The 15,963-nt window shown below is 36.9% G+C and overlaps 1 protein-coding gene across 4 annotated transcripts in view; it reads left to right on the top strand.

The window, feature by feature from the left end:
• Positions 1-15,963, top strand: part of LOC138332391 (apoptosis-inducing factor 3-like) — a 26,887-nt gene continuing 10,924 nt past the window's right edge. The window contains exons 1-5 of one of the 4 annotated variants that reach the window (XM_069280472.1): positions 1-157; positions 828-987; positions 9,562-9,976; positions 14,543-14,652; positions 15,783-15,892. In XM_069280472.1, coding sequence (XP_069136573.1) covers positions 960-987; positions 9,562-9,976; positions 14,543-14,652; positions 15,783-15,892 — 663 coding nt within the window. In that variant the 5' untranslated portion in view covers positions 1-157; positions 828-959. Of the gene's footprint in view, positions 158-452; positions 609-827; positions 988-9,561; positions 9,977-14,542; positions 14,653-15,782; positions 15,893-15,963 lie in introns of those variants that run through there. The other 3 variants (XM_069280473.1, XM_069280474.1, XM_069280470.1) reach the window with 3 other exon arrangements.

Consider the following 15,963-nt stretch of genomic DNA (forward strand, 5'->3'; position numbering starts at 1 on the left):
TGAGTGGGTGTGTTAGGTGCTCGCGATCGTGATCTGTCCTCAGGACTGCCCCGTCCAGTCCCCCTTTTCCTGTGACCCTTCCCGTTCTTGGTAGGCGAGTGGATGTGTAAGGTGCTCGTGAGGTAGAGAGACGTGGTCCATTTTGGTGTGTCAGTAAGTAAGTATTACTTATTTAGCATAAGACAATAATTTATCATTTTTTTAAAGCTATACTTGTACATTTTCACCGAAATAGTTTTTTTATATAATATGGTGTAATTATCCTCTCTTTCTTATTTAGTGAATAATTTATGCTGATACTGTTTATTAGCGACTCATTGTTTCCTAAGGATGTTTATCTACATGTCCTGGTATAAAAACTCTCGTCAATCTTTTCTCTTTAGAGAAAGTTTACTAGCGTTACGTAATGTGATTTGTCTACAGAAATGTATAAGTTATATGTGTGTAGCCTCTGATGAATCATGTGCATATCATTCAACGTTAACTGGTTTGATACATAAAACTCATGTCATTGCGTATACTGTTTTGTGCGTGGATGTCATTTCTTTCTCATCGTCATTGTGATTTACATGAACTAACGGTCAAACTTTGGGGTCGTGTACAGTGAGGTAAGTACAACTATATAGAACAGGATATGTGCTGTACATTATAGCTATGCCAGTTAGAAATCCTGGTGGAGAAACTATCCAGGTTTCCCTTCAACTGATAGAACATATTCACGTACTATCTTAACATCGTAGATTGAAATCTACAGCACTGTTGAAAACTTTCTTAATGCAATGTGGAAGGCGAACAACTTACATTCTGCAGTTCTTTGTCTTCTTCAGAACGAAAGGCGTGAAACCCAAACCAGAATTCTGTTAGGATTGCAGAAAAGGACTAACCTTCATCATTGATATAACAGGGAAGGTGGTGTGATATCTAACGTTTGAAAAGGTTTAGCATCTTCCATCGTCACCATGGGGGCGTCGCAGTCTTACGACTTAGGTAGGTATGAATACGATAGTGACAATATCATATCACGTAACACTTAGGGATTGATTTGTTATCGACATTGAAAAGAACAACTTTGAATTTAATATCGAATGCTTCATTTCATGCTTGATGTTACCTGTTTAAACTGTCCAATATTGTTTGTCACAATTCATTATGTCATCTGTAGTAATCTGTATTTATCTTGTTTATAAACTGTATAACAGATGTCCACTATATTACCTATATTCCAGACAGAACTTGGGTTTTTTATACATATATCACCAGTAACAATGACAGGGTTATATATTTTACAGTGAGTTCCCAGTATTTCTCAGTGTCGTTATGTTTATAAAATCCTATTAACATTCAGGTAACTATTATACAATTCAGACTTCAAACTCTATATTTGATTATATTTACATTTTCTCTTAATAAGTCTATTCCTGGGTGAATGATTTACCTTGATGAACTAGGTCTATACACAGGTGTTAATCATATGTTCTACATAGATAACGTCTGTAGACAAAACATCGGGATTTCCTTAACTTATCCAATGCCCTTATGAAATATGTTAATACGTATAGCAGTACATATGAATTATTTACTTTACTATAACCTCATTACCCCATACATGTGTTATTCATTATTTGTCTAAATAAGGTTTCGCAAAAAAAACCAGACTAGATGGAAATTCACATTATATTATATCTAAACCGTCGGGGTTTTTTAGATTAATTTTCTTTTGATGTTATACACGCATTAACTTTGTGAAAATGTTATACAAAAACTTGCAATTAACGTTATTATCTTAAACAACATGGCACGAATTATCTAACATTATAGTGCTGATTTAGAATTCTATGAGTGATGTCAGAGGGCTTTACCGCTGGTACAGTCGGTCCACGTATTCTGATATATACCTACCGTATAAAAAAGTTTATTGGCGTGTTACACTACGATATGTACTTTACCTGTCACTGTCGCTAACCATCTGTAAACCATCTGTGGTGATTAGACGTTTATGTACCAATGAACCATCTATATCATTACAGATTGTACAATTATCATTCAATCATATATAGCTATCTTCAATATACTGTTTGACATGATTTCATATTTCTTTATTTCGATTTTCTCATGCTTGTTAATTTATATCTTCCCGCATACTTGTTAATTTGTATCTTCCCACATACTTGTTAATTTATATCTTCCCACAAACTTGTAAATTTATATCTTCCCACAAACTTGTAAATTTATATCTTCCCACTATCTTCCCACAAACTTGTAAATTTATATCTTCCCACAAACTTGTTAATTTATATCTTCCCGCATACTTGTTAATTTGTATCTTCCCACATACTTGTTAATTTATATCTTCCCACAAACTTGTAAATTTATATCTTCCCACAAACTTGTAAATTTATATCTTCCCACATACTCGTTAATTTATATCTTCCCACAAACTTGTTAATTTATATTTCCCACAAACTTGTAAATTTATATCTTCCCACAAACTTGTTAATTTACATCTTCCCATTTACTTGTTAATTTATAACTTCCCGCATACTTGTTAATTTCTGTGGGCACAGTTTTATCATTTTCATTCGTATTTATATTATGTTTTTTTTTTCTGAAAATGTTTACCAAACCGATATCGATGTATCTATACAATATTTGAGTTTTTACTAAATTATCGAGGCAAACATGATAAATCAATAGGTCTATATAAATGATAATTGTTAAGAGGAAGTTAGTTGTTATCATCAGACTGATAGAGAACAATCTGTGTATGTATCGAACACTGTTAAGGAAATTTCAAAGTTCTGTTACCATGGAAATCAGTGATGGATTGTCAATAGATAACATGTAATTCATCAATAAGTGAACCGTGGATGTAAACAACTGGACTCAGGCTAGTAAACATTAATTAACATTATGTAAACAACAATTTATCTGAAAGTAAGCAATGAACAACGATGAACGATACATCAAACATAACAAAGGGAAGATATACTAAAACATATTACCTAATCATATTACCTTCGTCCTTATTTTGAAAGCATGACAATTCTCGGAATTGACTTGGCCATTCTTGAGTGTACATGTACCAGACGCCCGCTATGCTAAAAATCATTTCATTTTAATCCTCTGCCAGTAAGACCGGAGGGGACTAATCCATAGTGCTAGTCTCAGTCTGTCTGTCTGCTGTCTGTCTGTCTATCTATTTGTCTGTCTGTCTCTCTCTCTGTTTGTCTGTTCGGATATTAGTTTCCAGACGATAACATGAGACTTAATACAATGACAGTGCATTATTATTATCTGTAATGCCTCCAAAATTGAAGATTGCAACGTAAAGGATTACAATGTGAATTTTCATGAAAAGTTCATTGTTACTAGAAATAGGACTGTCAATGCCACAGCATGTTGGGACCGGTGTAACATTGAAAATGGACCCCCGTTGAAAACTGGCGTCAATTTTCAACGGAGGTCCATTTTCAATGTTACACCGGTCCCAACATGCATTGCTTCAATAGTATTCTCAGAATACTTTTATTAAACTGAAATTCAATCAATGGGAATGTTTAAGACTGTTTTGTGAAACCTGATCTTTTATTCTTCCTATATTGATATGTTAAAATACAAGATTATGGCATTACAGATCTATCTACCGAACAGTTTTTTTATTATTATTATTGTTGTTATTTATTTATTTAAACACAATAATTCTGTTATATGCTGGATTTTCTTTCCAAAGTCAAAGTCAAAGTGAATGGTTCTGTTTTCTATCTATGGTGATAACTTCTTTGTACGTAATACTTTGGAATAAACTGCTGACACAATGCTTAAAGACTTAATGCATAGTTGGTGAGTATGCTATATCTGCTGGAGTCATCGGTTTGATACATGGTGCATAATCCTCGTCTGACATGGCGTTATTACACCCTCCCCGCAGTGAAATGTCGATAGTGCGTATGATAGAAAGAATGCATGGTGTATGGAGAACATATATATATAAATTTTACTTTTTACCTCAAAATGACATGTACCTTAAATCTAACTGAATTACATACGTCATCAGAGCCCTTCTACTGAACATTTCTTTTTCTGGTACAGCAGATTATCCGTGATATCCAGTTATATCGAGGTTCAAATGGATGTGTTAGAGGCCAACGTCACCATGATTAAGTTTTGACATGTACTGCATACTTAGGTGTCCTTCATGTTGTGTTCTTAGGAGATTAGCTAATATTTACAATACTGTGTACGATAAAATAGCCATGAACGATATCAAATATTCATTTAAGTTTTTTAATCAGTAATTTAAACAAATTGAATTAAGTTAGATGATAATTATTTCTGTTTTAAGACAACTATACAATACTATATTCAACCTTCACTGTATGTAGTTCCTTAATTAGCTTTATTCTCATTTACGGTCACCAAACAGGGATGCCGAAGAAATTTGCTAAAGTTCAGTTTCGGCTGATTCGTTTATTCAATAATAACTGGAATGATTTGTCCATGCTATCTAGGAGAAGATTGTAGCCTGGTCAGCATATGTTGCCTTGGTTTAATTGATTTTAAATTTCGAAATACTTTCTCCTCATTGTTTTTATATTTGCTTTATTGTTATAAGGTAAGAAATAGGTAAATATGTAAGTCCTATTTTGTCGGTTACCTATATAGACACCTAGGATCAAGTAAATACAATCTAATGTAAATAGTGAGTAGTTAGTGGACGGTGTGGGTATATATACCGAATTTATTGATGAGAGTACAAAAGGAAAAGTAGTAATTTGAGTATACACATATGTTTAGTTATATCGATTCGACATAAAATGTGAAAACATAGAATAGGTAAAATTGTAGTTCGTCCATAACATTAAAACTCAGTCATAATTTAGAACATCTATGTTCACTACCCAGGATACTGTACAATGTACCGTGTGTGTATAGGACATATTGCTATGTACCGTGTGTGTATAGATTCCTCGTGTTTAATCATTGATAGGTGAAATATCGTGTTGTCATGTCATTGTGCTAATTTATTTACGGATATTAAATAAAATTCCGACTTGTATATATAATTCACACTCATATCGCTAGACAATGTGGCATACGTGATGTTGATCTTAGGGTTAAACATTTGAGAAATGTCATTTCGTGAATAGTGATAATAAACGTAGGTACTGATCCCTGTTTAACATAGCGTTTATATATCATTTCTTAGGAACACTAAACACAACTAAGTTGATAATAACTACGTTTAGTTATGTGTATTAGAATATCTAAAAATAAGCGACATATTTAGACTGTGGTTTTAGAATTGATAAACGAGATATTGCATGCTACACAGAAACAGGATCAAGTTTAATGGGAGATAATCTGTAGTACTAGTTAGAATAAGTCAACAGTGTTAATTTCTGGGGAGATGTAAGAGAGTAAGTCTGATTTTGAGAAAAGTGTAGTAATACCTTCTTTGTGTAGATTTCGCTTCCGTTGATTAACCTTGCTACATATGTATTACAGTATACATATGTACATGTATGTACTGTACCTATGTAGCTACCAGTGAGTTATATAGAGATCAATTAAGGTCTGTACCGAATGACAGTTATAGTGAAAACTGGCATTATTACTCGTCAGTTTCGGGACAACTAAAAAAAATATACATGTCCTCTATCTCGGTGTAACACCGTACAGTCTGTATGTGATGTGAGAATTTCGCGACAGGTATACGGAATCAGTTATATAGACCAAATATCCATATCAACGACTGAGCCAACAAAATGTGTGTGTGGGGGGGGAGGGGGGGGGGGGACTAGTCAGAACGAATGTCTCCAAAAATAGAGCTCTGGGATATTATCCAGTCGACCACAATACTAGCTAGTATATATACACATACTTAGAACCTTACCAGTTATGGTCCGTTAGATTAACAAGAGCGCAGCTTTTCGGGGCCAGGAATGCCGCGAGCGGAACTCTATCTAAGAATGAGAAATGGCAATTGCTTACCCTTTTTAAGGAAAACCGAGGGGTATGTTGGACGTATGCAAGTTGTAGGTCCATTATCCCTCTAAGATAGTAATGTGTTGTTTCGTGCGTTCTTACTCTCCAGTTCATTTTCTGAACTATCATAGTTACTTCCCTTCGTTCCACTCCGTCATTACATGAAGGAAGAAAATCTGATAGATTAGAATGTATATAATAGTTACCGATGATAGACTACAGTAGCTATATCCGTTGTACTTTTAATGTGTATGCGAAATTTAAGATTCATACTAATATTCTTGGTAAAAATTATCGCATTTTATCTAACATAGTCTCGTGGTTAGTATTATCTCAGTGTACTATCTCACATCGATGTGTACATTACATAGTACACACTCCCCTGGTGTGACCCGGATAGTACTGTCAATATCACAGTTCCTCAATCATACGTATGTACTACATGTGACATAGTTGTAGGGAGTTTAACACCTGACCAGTGGACACACACACCTTACCAGGTAAGTCCTCGGTTTAATTAGTCTGATTTCTCGCCTGTTATAGATACCTGACTTTATAGTTTTAGAACACCTGAGTTTACAACCGAATATAGGTGCAGTTTGAAATCCTATTAGCGACATTTGATTTAAGTATGCTAAGTATGAAAGACCAAACTAATGCAACAGTTAGTATCGAAACATAATTTTCTATTGCCATTTAACGTAGTTGATAACATTATACAATTGATGCCCCAATGATTGTGTGACATGACGATTTGACCACCTGAGAGTCGTTATGTCACCCGAGGGCAGAGATGGTTCATGTGGTGTTGTTTGAACCCGTGACTTGTATATTAAACTGATCAAAAGACAATTTACATCTGTCGGGTGGCTATTTTATGGGATTAGTTTAGATGCAGATAGAGCAATACGGTTGAGTGGTCTGCTGTAAGAATTCATGACGTCATATTAACAATTGATTGACGTCATTCAACTCAAAAACGTCACTTCACGGCAAGCATATCCTATACCGCGTTCTTACGAAGGGCGATAAGGTTAGAAACAAACCATCCATCGTTTTTAGAACGAGGCTATTTACCATCTGGCTAACAAGATTCCAACGTTGTCAGACAGTCGTCAAAGTCAGTGTTTGTCCACCAAGGGGTCATTTCTACATAAGTGTTCACGGAAGGCGTCTTCCTCGATACTCCATGGGTTGCTATCACTGCCGTCGGGTTGTAAGGATCGTGATGACATTTCATGGGAATCGATTGGAACGCATTGGTGTCCATTTTTCAAGTATTGGGTGTCTTATTTTTGACATTCATTGTTGTGTAACATATACATTGGGTGTTTATTCTCTACACCCCTGGACTATCTCATAGCAAAACTGGAGGCAACAGAACAGAACAGGTAATTGAGTTCTTTGAAGTGCATCAAAAGAGCCGTGTAACGGTACACTGTGTGACTTTGAAGTTGGGCGTCGCTCTCTCTGTGGTCTTCAAATGAGAATTTTGCTGGCCTGTGATTAGTTCAGATTCTGTCATCTGAGCTGCCTCCAGTTTTACTATTAGAAATTCCAGGCGTATACAGTAGAGATCGTTTATAAGTGATCGGAACCCCTGAAGTATCGATGATGATGGTGCGCGTTAGCGCACTATGATATATATGCAACATATCGGTACTGTGCAGTGACATTTTAAATATATATGTTTATACAGTTTATATTAGACTTACAATGTTATTAAACTACTGCTAGGTGTGTAACTTTTGACTGAATTACACGCGATGCTACCTGAGTTTGTATACAGTAGATTACCTGTTAAAGCGAGGTGTAGCCGATATAAGATCTCATTATCGAGTTCTGATAGATTAGCCTTCACATGTGTTTACTAACTGATATACGTTAGGTCAAGCTGTCGACTGCTTATTGAAGACGAGACACATCTACATGCACAACTGTCCTCACATACATGTACTTATTGTCCCTCACGTGTTAACATTGTCGTAAAACAACATACATGAGTAACTTATGCAGGAAAGGAAACCTGGCGTGTATATATATGTATACGTAGCATTTCCTCTAAGGTAGACAGAAACTTCCTGTAATCCAGGGAAATCTTCTAAAAAAACACCCTTCAAATACACCTTTTCAGTCTTTAACAAATTGGGAAAAATATGTTTGAGATAGACAAGCTATTTCCAATTTACTCAAATAAATTCACATTTATTTTTTATAAACACTTCATCTGATAGGTTGAATAAGTAGCACAAAATGATTAATCAGTTCACCGTAGCTGTTTCTTATTTACAAAATATCTATGGAGAAATGTTCGACATACGATTATAAATCATGCCAATTCTGATTTACACCTCATTGTCCCTAACGATAATTCCATAAATTCTTATGACTGTAAATATATTACTCTGGCCACATATCTATCTCTCAAGTGGTCGGAGGATCACTGAGCAATAAATCGGACAGGCCACAAATTTGTATGCGGCTTTATGGTTGGACGTTTGAATCCTTACTTGCTGATTGTCTTAAAATTTACATAATTTATTACCAATAGCATCATAGCAATCGTGTCACGGGATGGTAGACAATCGCTATTGTTCACCTGGGTAGATCATGGTATCAAGAGAGTTTCAGGCATCTTCTCAACACTTTGGAACACTTGCCGTGATACAGTAGGGTCGGTATGGGTTGTACGGCCAGCGTTGTAAGAGGTATGGTTTCGTGAGGCGACACTTAAAAGTAGCTAAAGAGTCGCATGGAGCGAAGACTCCCAGACAACACATACTCAAATACTTGTGAACAAAGCTTCAAGGAAAGCAGTCCTGGGGTGATCGTAGCTCTTGACATGATAAAATTTAAGCTGCAGATTAAAACCAGGCCACTCCAACATTCAAACCTTTGGATTTTTGACTATAAGTCGATCAGTAATCGATTAGAGAAGATTAACTAAGCGCCATCTTAACAATACGACAAGTGACAGGAAATAATCGCATTGAAAACACTCGTCAGTAATGGATACGCTTAGTTGACGATGTTGACATCACAACATAAGTTTAGAAACCAGTTTTGAGGATGATATTGATGATACAACTTGTCACATAGCTTATTGTAGTTGACTGTATTGTCAATATACACATAATGTTTTAGTTTCCAAATTTGTCATATATCTGATTTTCGATAAGTATTTTGTGAGTACATGTTTCCAGCTAACAATTTGTCATAGATCTGATTTTGGTTAAGTATGTAATGGGTATACATAAATGAGCTGTGTTTTGTTTTCAAGCTAACAATTGGTCATAAATCTGATTTTGGTTAAGTATTTTGTGAGTATAATGAGCTGTGTTTTTTTTGTTTTCCAGCTAACAATTTGTCATAGATCTAATTTTAGATAAGCACTTTGTCAGTATAATGAGATATGTTTTTTGTTTTCCAGCTAACAATTTTTCATAGATTTGATTGTAGATGAGTATTTTGTCAGTATAATGAGCTGTGGTTTTTTTTCCAGCTAACAATTTTTCATAGATCTGATTTTAGATTAGTATTTTGTGAGTATAATGAGCTGTGTTTTTTGTTTTCCAGCTAACGCCAACTCAGTAGAGTACAACAGAGACAGTGTGATACACGAGGAGGTCAAACCAGTGGAAAAACGGACACACAAACAACCAGAAAAGACGGTTGTCAAGCAATCCAATAGTTGCCCAGCAAAACCTGTCTCTAAATACAAAACCGGAAATAATCCTTGGGATTGGACCCCGACTCTGACAGACGAAAATTCACTCAACGGTACATCACAGGTCAAATTTGAAAATACTACGGAGGTCAATGAGGTAAAGGTCACAGAATCAGAGGTCACTGAGGTGAAGGTCACAGGAAAGGATTCTAACTCTGAAGTAGTTATAGCGGAAGTTTCTGCACAAACTGTAGAAAACGCCATGTCGGACAGTGACGTCATAGAGGAGGTTGTGTGTGAGGAAGGAGAACTCGAGGATGGCATGTAAGTTTATATTTACTTTTTTATCCCGGATAAAGATTTTAAGGAATTCGCGCGACATCAAATGATCACAAAACTAGATGCGCAAAATATTGAGTAATTGTAAAATAATTATAGACAGATTGCGAAAATTTGAGACCGCTAAAATATCGTTTTTGGTCAAAATTGCCAAAACCTGGACACAGAAATCCTCAGCGATGCGGTTTTTATTCTTGTTAGCATTGAATTGGTTTGTATTTGATACATTTGTTCATTTATTTATGTACTCACTTATTTCCTTCATTTACCGAACGTATATTTTAAAATCAATATAAATAAGGTATGAATTAAGATTAAAGAAAAGATAAATTCTGTACATTTCCCTAAAATCGATATTCGATCTAAACAAGAGGTGGCTAACCGCCCTTGCAGTGAATGATTGATTGCTATAGAGATAGTACAGACAACAGGTGGCTGTGTGACATGTTAACAGTAAGTCAAACCCGACCGCTAGTTTAGTGAAAACTGTGTACTCTTCTCTCTCTAGTATCATAGTAACATGCCTGGCTATCGAAGCTGTAGCAATATCCTACATCCCTATCAACTGTATAAACAACTTACAGGATAGTATATATATGGTCATTAATATTTCATGTTTAACTGTTCTTCGTGAAGAACACTCAGAAAGGTTATCTAATCCTTCGTGAAGAACACTCAGAAAGATGATCTAATTATCCTTCGTGAAGAACACTCAGAAAGATGATCTAATTATCCTTCGTGAAGAACACTCAGATTATCTAATTATTTCATTTCTTGATTGTTTTTGTGACCAGGCCTTAGGGTGTATACTATGCTTTATTTATTGTGGTACACTTTTGTTTTATTTCTATAAGGAGCTTCAGTGTCTACTTTCCTTTGTTTTGAGGTAAATTCCTGATCTTGAATTGAAGAGCTTCACGTACCGTCACGTAATCGTTTCTGGGTCGCGTGCTTCCTGATCTTTAGTAACTCGACATTTTATACTAACCTGATTCTCTTCTCCCATAAGATTTTCACTCGATTTTACACTCTACTGATACACCGTAGTATACATACAACAGTTATATATACGAGAGATGTAGTCGTGTAAAGACTTAGTAAGGCACAGATATATAAATTCATTCAATAAAAACATTGACATCTAATCTGTTAATAAATACGTTTTAATATTGTAAACCTAGGAGACAGGTGGAATTCACAATCACGAAAGGCATGTGTTTAAGTCTGCGGTATGGACGTTAATTTATGTCAAATTCTTCCGCTAGCCATCCACATCCCAAAGTCTGCGGTATGGACGTGGTTAATTTGTGTCAAAGTCTTCCGCTAGCCATCCACATCCCAAAGTCTGCGGTATGGACGTGGTTAATTTGTGTCAAAGTCTTCCGCTAGCCATCCACATCCCAAAGTCTGCGGTATGGACGTGGTTAATTTGTGTCAAAGTCTTCCGCTAGCCATCCACATCCCAAAGTCTGCGGTATGGACGTGGTTAATTTGTGTCAAAGTCTTCCGCTAGCCATCCACATCCCAAAGTCTGCGGTATGGCGTGGTTAATTTGTGTCAAAGTCTTCCGCTAGCCATCCACATCCCAAAGTCTGCGGTATGGACGTGGTTAATTTGTGTCAAATTCTTCCGCTAGCCATCCACATCCCAAAGTCTGCGGTATGGACATAGTTAATTTGTGTCATTTTCTTCCGCTAGCCATCCACATCCCAAAGTCTGCGGTATGGACATAGTTAATTTGTGTCATTTTCTTCCGCTAGCCATCCACATCCCAAAGTCTTCGGCATGGACACGGTTAATTTATGTCAAAGGGTTAATTTGTGTCAAATTCTTCCGCTAGCCATCCACATCCCAAAGTCTTCGGCATGGACACGGTTAATTTGTGTCAAATTCTTCCGCTAGCCATCCACATCCCAAAGTCTTCGGCATGGACACGGTTAATTTGTGTCAAATTCTTCCGCTTGCCATCCACATCCCAAAGTCTGCGGCATAGACGAGGTTAATTTGTGTCAAATTCTTCCGCTTGCCATCCACACCCCAGTCTTCGGCGTGGACATGGTTAAGGTGTATTGCATTCTTCCTCTAACCATCCAGTTCTTGGCCGTAGTTAGTCTAGGCCGTAGTTACGATTGTTAGGTATGCTCTGTCCCTATTAGGTGAGTGGTTAAGATGTCTGTCCCTTTCCCATTATTTACCAATCCCAGGGATTTAGTAAGCGAGTACTGAGGGTGTCCGACATTCTTCCTGGAACTATCCAACTTTTTACAAGTCGAATGTTTAAAATATGTCTGAAATTTTTTTTTTACACTTTAAATTTTGTGACGTCATTGCCGAGTAGTAAACATTTTCTCCTACCCATTCACATGATTTCTGACAATCTTCTCAATTTTTGCGACTTATTGGGCAAGAATTGAAGGTGTTTAATATTCGTCCACTATCGCCCCATCCACCGTGGGGCTTGGTTAGCAGGCAGCATGTCTGACAGTTTGCCTCTTGATAACTCTGAGCATTGGTAAACGCGAGGTAAAAGGTTTCTGACATCCTTGAGCTAGCCATTCACGTCTAGGACATGGCAAGCGTTCGCCATTCTTTCACTACTAGCCATCAATGTCTACCACTCTCCTCTCCAAATATTTTGCTACGCTACACGCAGGTTGGGTGTTAGTGATATACCTGTTGCGTTCGTTGCACGATCGTAAAAGGCGTCTTTTGGGACTTTTCTTCCCTCTTATTTCTATTTAACTCAACGTCTCTTGGTAAAGCCTACATTTTGGCGATCTGAAGTTGAGCACTCGCACTCTACTCTGATGAAGACTCTGAGTTCTATTCCCTGGCCGAGACACACTATAATAGTTGTAGTAGTAGTTACTGCTCCTGCTTAGCGCTCAGTATAATGAGAGTGGGACGAATGGTTAGCCCACTGTCGGTGGGGTGCTTGGTCTATGTTTCCAGTGGTATACTTCAGTCAGATAACACTGAAAAGGTAAGAGTTCAAAGTATCACAAATAGGAACAACACGAAGGTACTAAAGTCTCCTAAAACACTCCCTCACACACCCTCTCTCTCACACACACCCTCACCCTCACACACCCTCTCTCACACACACACACACCCTCATCCTCACACACCCTCTCTCTCACACACACACACACCCTCACACAAACAACACGAAGGTACTAAAGTCTCCTAAAACACTCCCTCACACACCCTCTCTCACACACACCCTCACACACACACACCCTCACACTTACACACCCTCACACCCTCTCTCACACACACACTCCCTCACACACACACCCTCATACACACACCCTCGCCCTCACACACCCTCTCTCACACACACACACACACACACTCCCTCCCACACACACCCTCACACAAACAACACGCGACATTCACAGGATACCATCCCTAAGTACCCTGCCATTCGATAGGACGTTAATCTCACCAACCATCGCTATACTTATCATCACGTGATAAGTGTAATGTAGCCTCTTCAATGATGGTTTCTACTCTTCTTTGGTCTTTTTATAAAAGCGTTGAGCTGAATTATACTATTCTATCATTTTTTGTATAGACTTTGAGCCCTAAGCTAAACGACAATGGAACAGAAAAATAATTCCTACAATTTTGCAACCTTTTCTGACCTTTGACTCGACGTTCAGCTGTCTGCAATTTCACGAGAGAGTATTCCAACATAGGATTGGTGATAGTCCGGTTATGTCCAAACATTTGTTCTGCTACTTTTTAACCCAGGAGATAGCATTTAATATTCGCGAACTAGTATTCAAGTTTATAGTTGAATTCCGGTACGCAACAACAATCTTCAATCAATCAATTTCTGATAAAAAAAATATTTATAAAAAAAAAATCAAGGAAAGAACACTATTTGGGAGTATATGAAATATCAACATATGTGAATTATTCAGATTTACAAGGATTATTTACATGATTGTTTTACATACGAATGATCACCTATCGATCGATATATAATCAGAAATAATCCAGAAATAAATCGTTGTTATCAGATTCAGAAGGACATCCTCGGTGGCCGATGGTTAAGATGTCCGACATATATAAATCGGGTTGTTATGCCAGGACTTCGACACTCCGGAAGGACTGTTAAACGTAAATAAACAAACCAAACACAACAAACGTATCCCTGATAACATCAGTTTACCTTTCCGTGGAGGGCGAATCCTATACAGTAAAACATGTTCAGTACGAGATTAATAAGAACGAATACAATTACTTCTAACGAACAGTTCGTTGTTTTTTTCCTCATTTAAAAAAAATTGTTGGTGTTTGCAACACAATAATGTATAGGCAATAGCAATAGTAAAAGTAGGAAAACGAATAAGTATCTTCAGTTCCTACTTATATTAATGATACAAAACGCTATGTACAGTTTATATTTTCGTATTGCTCTGCACTCTCATAACTTCGGATAACTTTTCGATTAGACTGTCATTCGTATAATTGGAGTATTATATCCACGTTGTATTTTGAATACTTTAATCCTGTTACCCACATGATTCCCTCCCTTTACAGGATGAAGGAGGTGGCCCTTGGGGAGGGAAAGGTCCTACTGGTGAAAGAGGACGGCGATATTCACGCGATGGGGGCACAATGTACTCACTATGGCGCCCCTCTAATCAAAGGTTAGTACACAATTTAACAATTTACCATCCAATCAAAGGTCAGTACACAATTACCAATCAAAGGTCAGTATACAATTCACCAATCAATGGTCAGTATACAATTCACCAATCAATTCAAAGGTCAGTATACAATTCACCAATCAAATGTCAATATACAATTCACCAATCAAAGGTCAGTATACAATTCACCAATCAATGGTCAGTATGCAATTCAGCAATCAAAGGTTAGTATACAATTCACCAATCAAATGTCAATATACAATTCACCAATCAAAGGTCTGTATACAATTCACCAATCAAAGGTCTGTATACAATTCACCAATCAAAGGTCAGTATACAATTCACCAATCAAAGGTCAGTATACAATTCACCAATCAAAGGTCAGTATACAATTCACCAATCAAATGTCAATATACAATTCACCAATCAATGGTCAGTATACAATTCACCAATCAAAGGTCAGTATACAATTCACAATCAAATGTCAATATACAATTCACCAATCAAAGGTCAGTATACAATTCACCAATCAATGGTCAGTATGCAATTCAGCAATCAAAGGTTAGTATACAATTCACCAATCAAATGTCAATATACAATTCACCAATCAAATTGGTCAGTGTAAAATTAACCAATCAAAGGCTAGTATACAATTCACCAATCAAAGGCCAGTATACAAGTCATCGTTACAAACATAGAAACAAAAGTGATTTCAAGGTTCCACTGAAAATGCCATTTAGAATGAAAAGTGATAAATAGATGGTCATGGATTTTTGCGTTCTTATCATTCCTTCTCAAATAATAACTCTGGTCTTATTATTCGCGTTCCTTGTATTAAAAATTCATTACGATCATACAAGGTCCTACGTATATTTGTGATTTATTTGCTTCTATAGTGTGAAGATTTCATTTGTTATTCTGTGGATGATTGCACGACGCTACGCTGCGCATATCACGTAGCGCAATAATTAGTCGCGGGCCTCAGACAATGTATTAGGGTTAAGGGTAAAATAAGAATTAAACCAGTGTGAGCTTATACAAATGTTTGGTACCGGGGAGACAAAGGCATGCTTTCATCATGTTTGGAGTTACAAAGTTTCGTCACGACTTTTTGTTCTGCCATTTTGTAGGTGCCTACTGTAAGGGCCGAGTGCGTTGTCCCTGGCACGGCGCGTGCTTTGACGTAAAAACTGGAGACATTGAAGATTACCCGGGATTGGACAGCGTTCATAAATTTGATGTGAGATTTACATATTGTGATGTACTTAACGTCAAAACAAGAGATAATTTCTGACGACGAGCCATTTACAA

The sequence above is a fragment of the Argopecten irradians genome, chromosome 9, assembly GCF_041381155.1.
Source record: "Argopecten irradians isolate NY chromosome 9, Ai_NY, whole genome shotgun sequence".
In the NCBI taxonomy this organism is placed as follows: domain Eukaryota; kingdom Metazoa; phylum Mollusca; class Bivalvia; order Pectinida; family Pectinidae; genus Argopecten; species Argopecten irradians.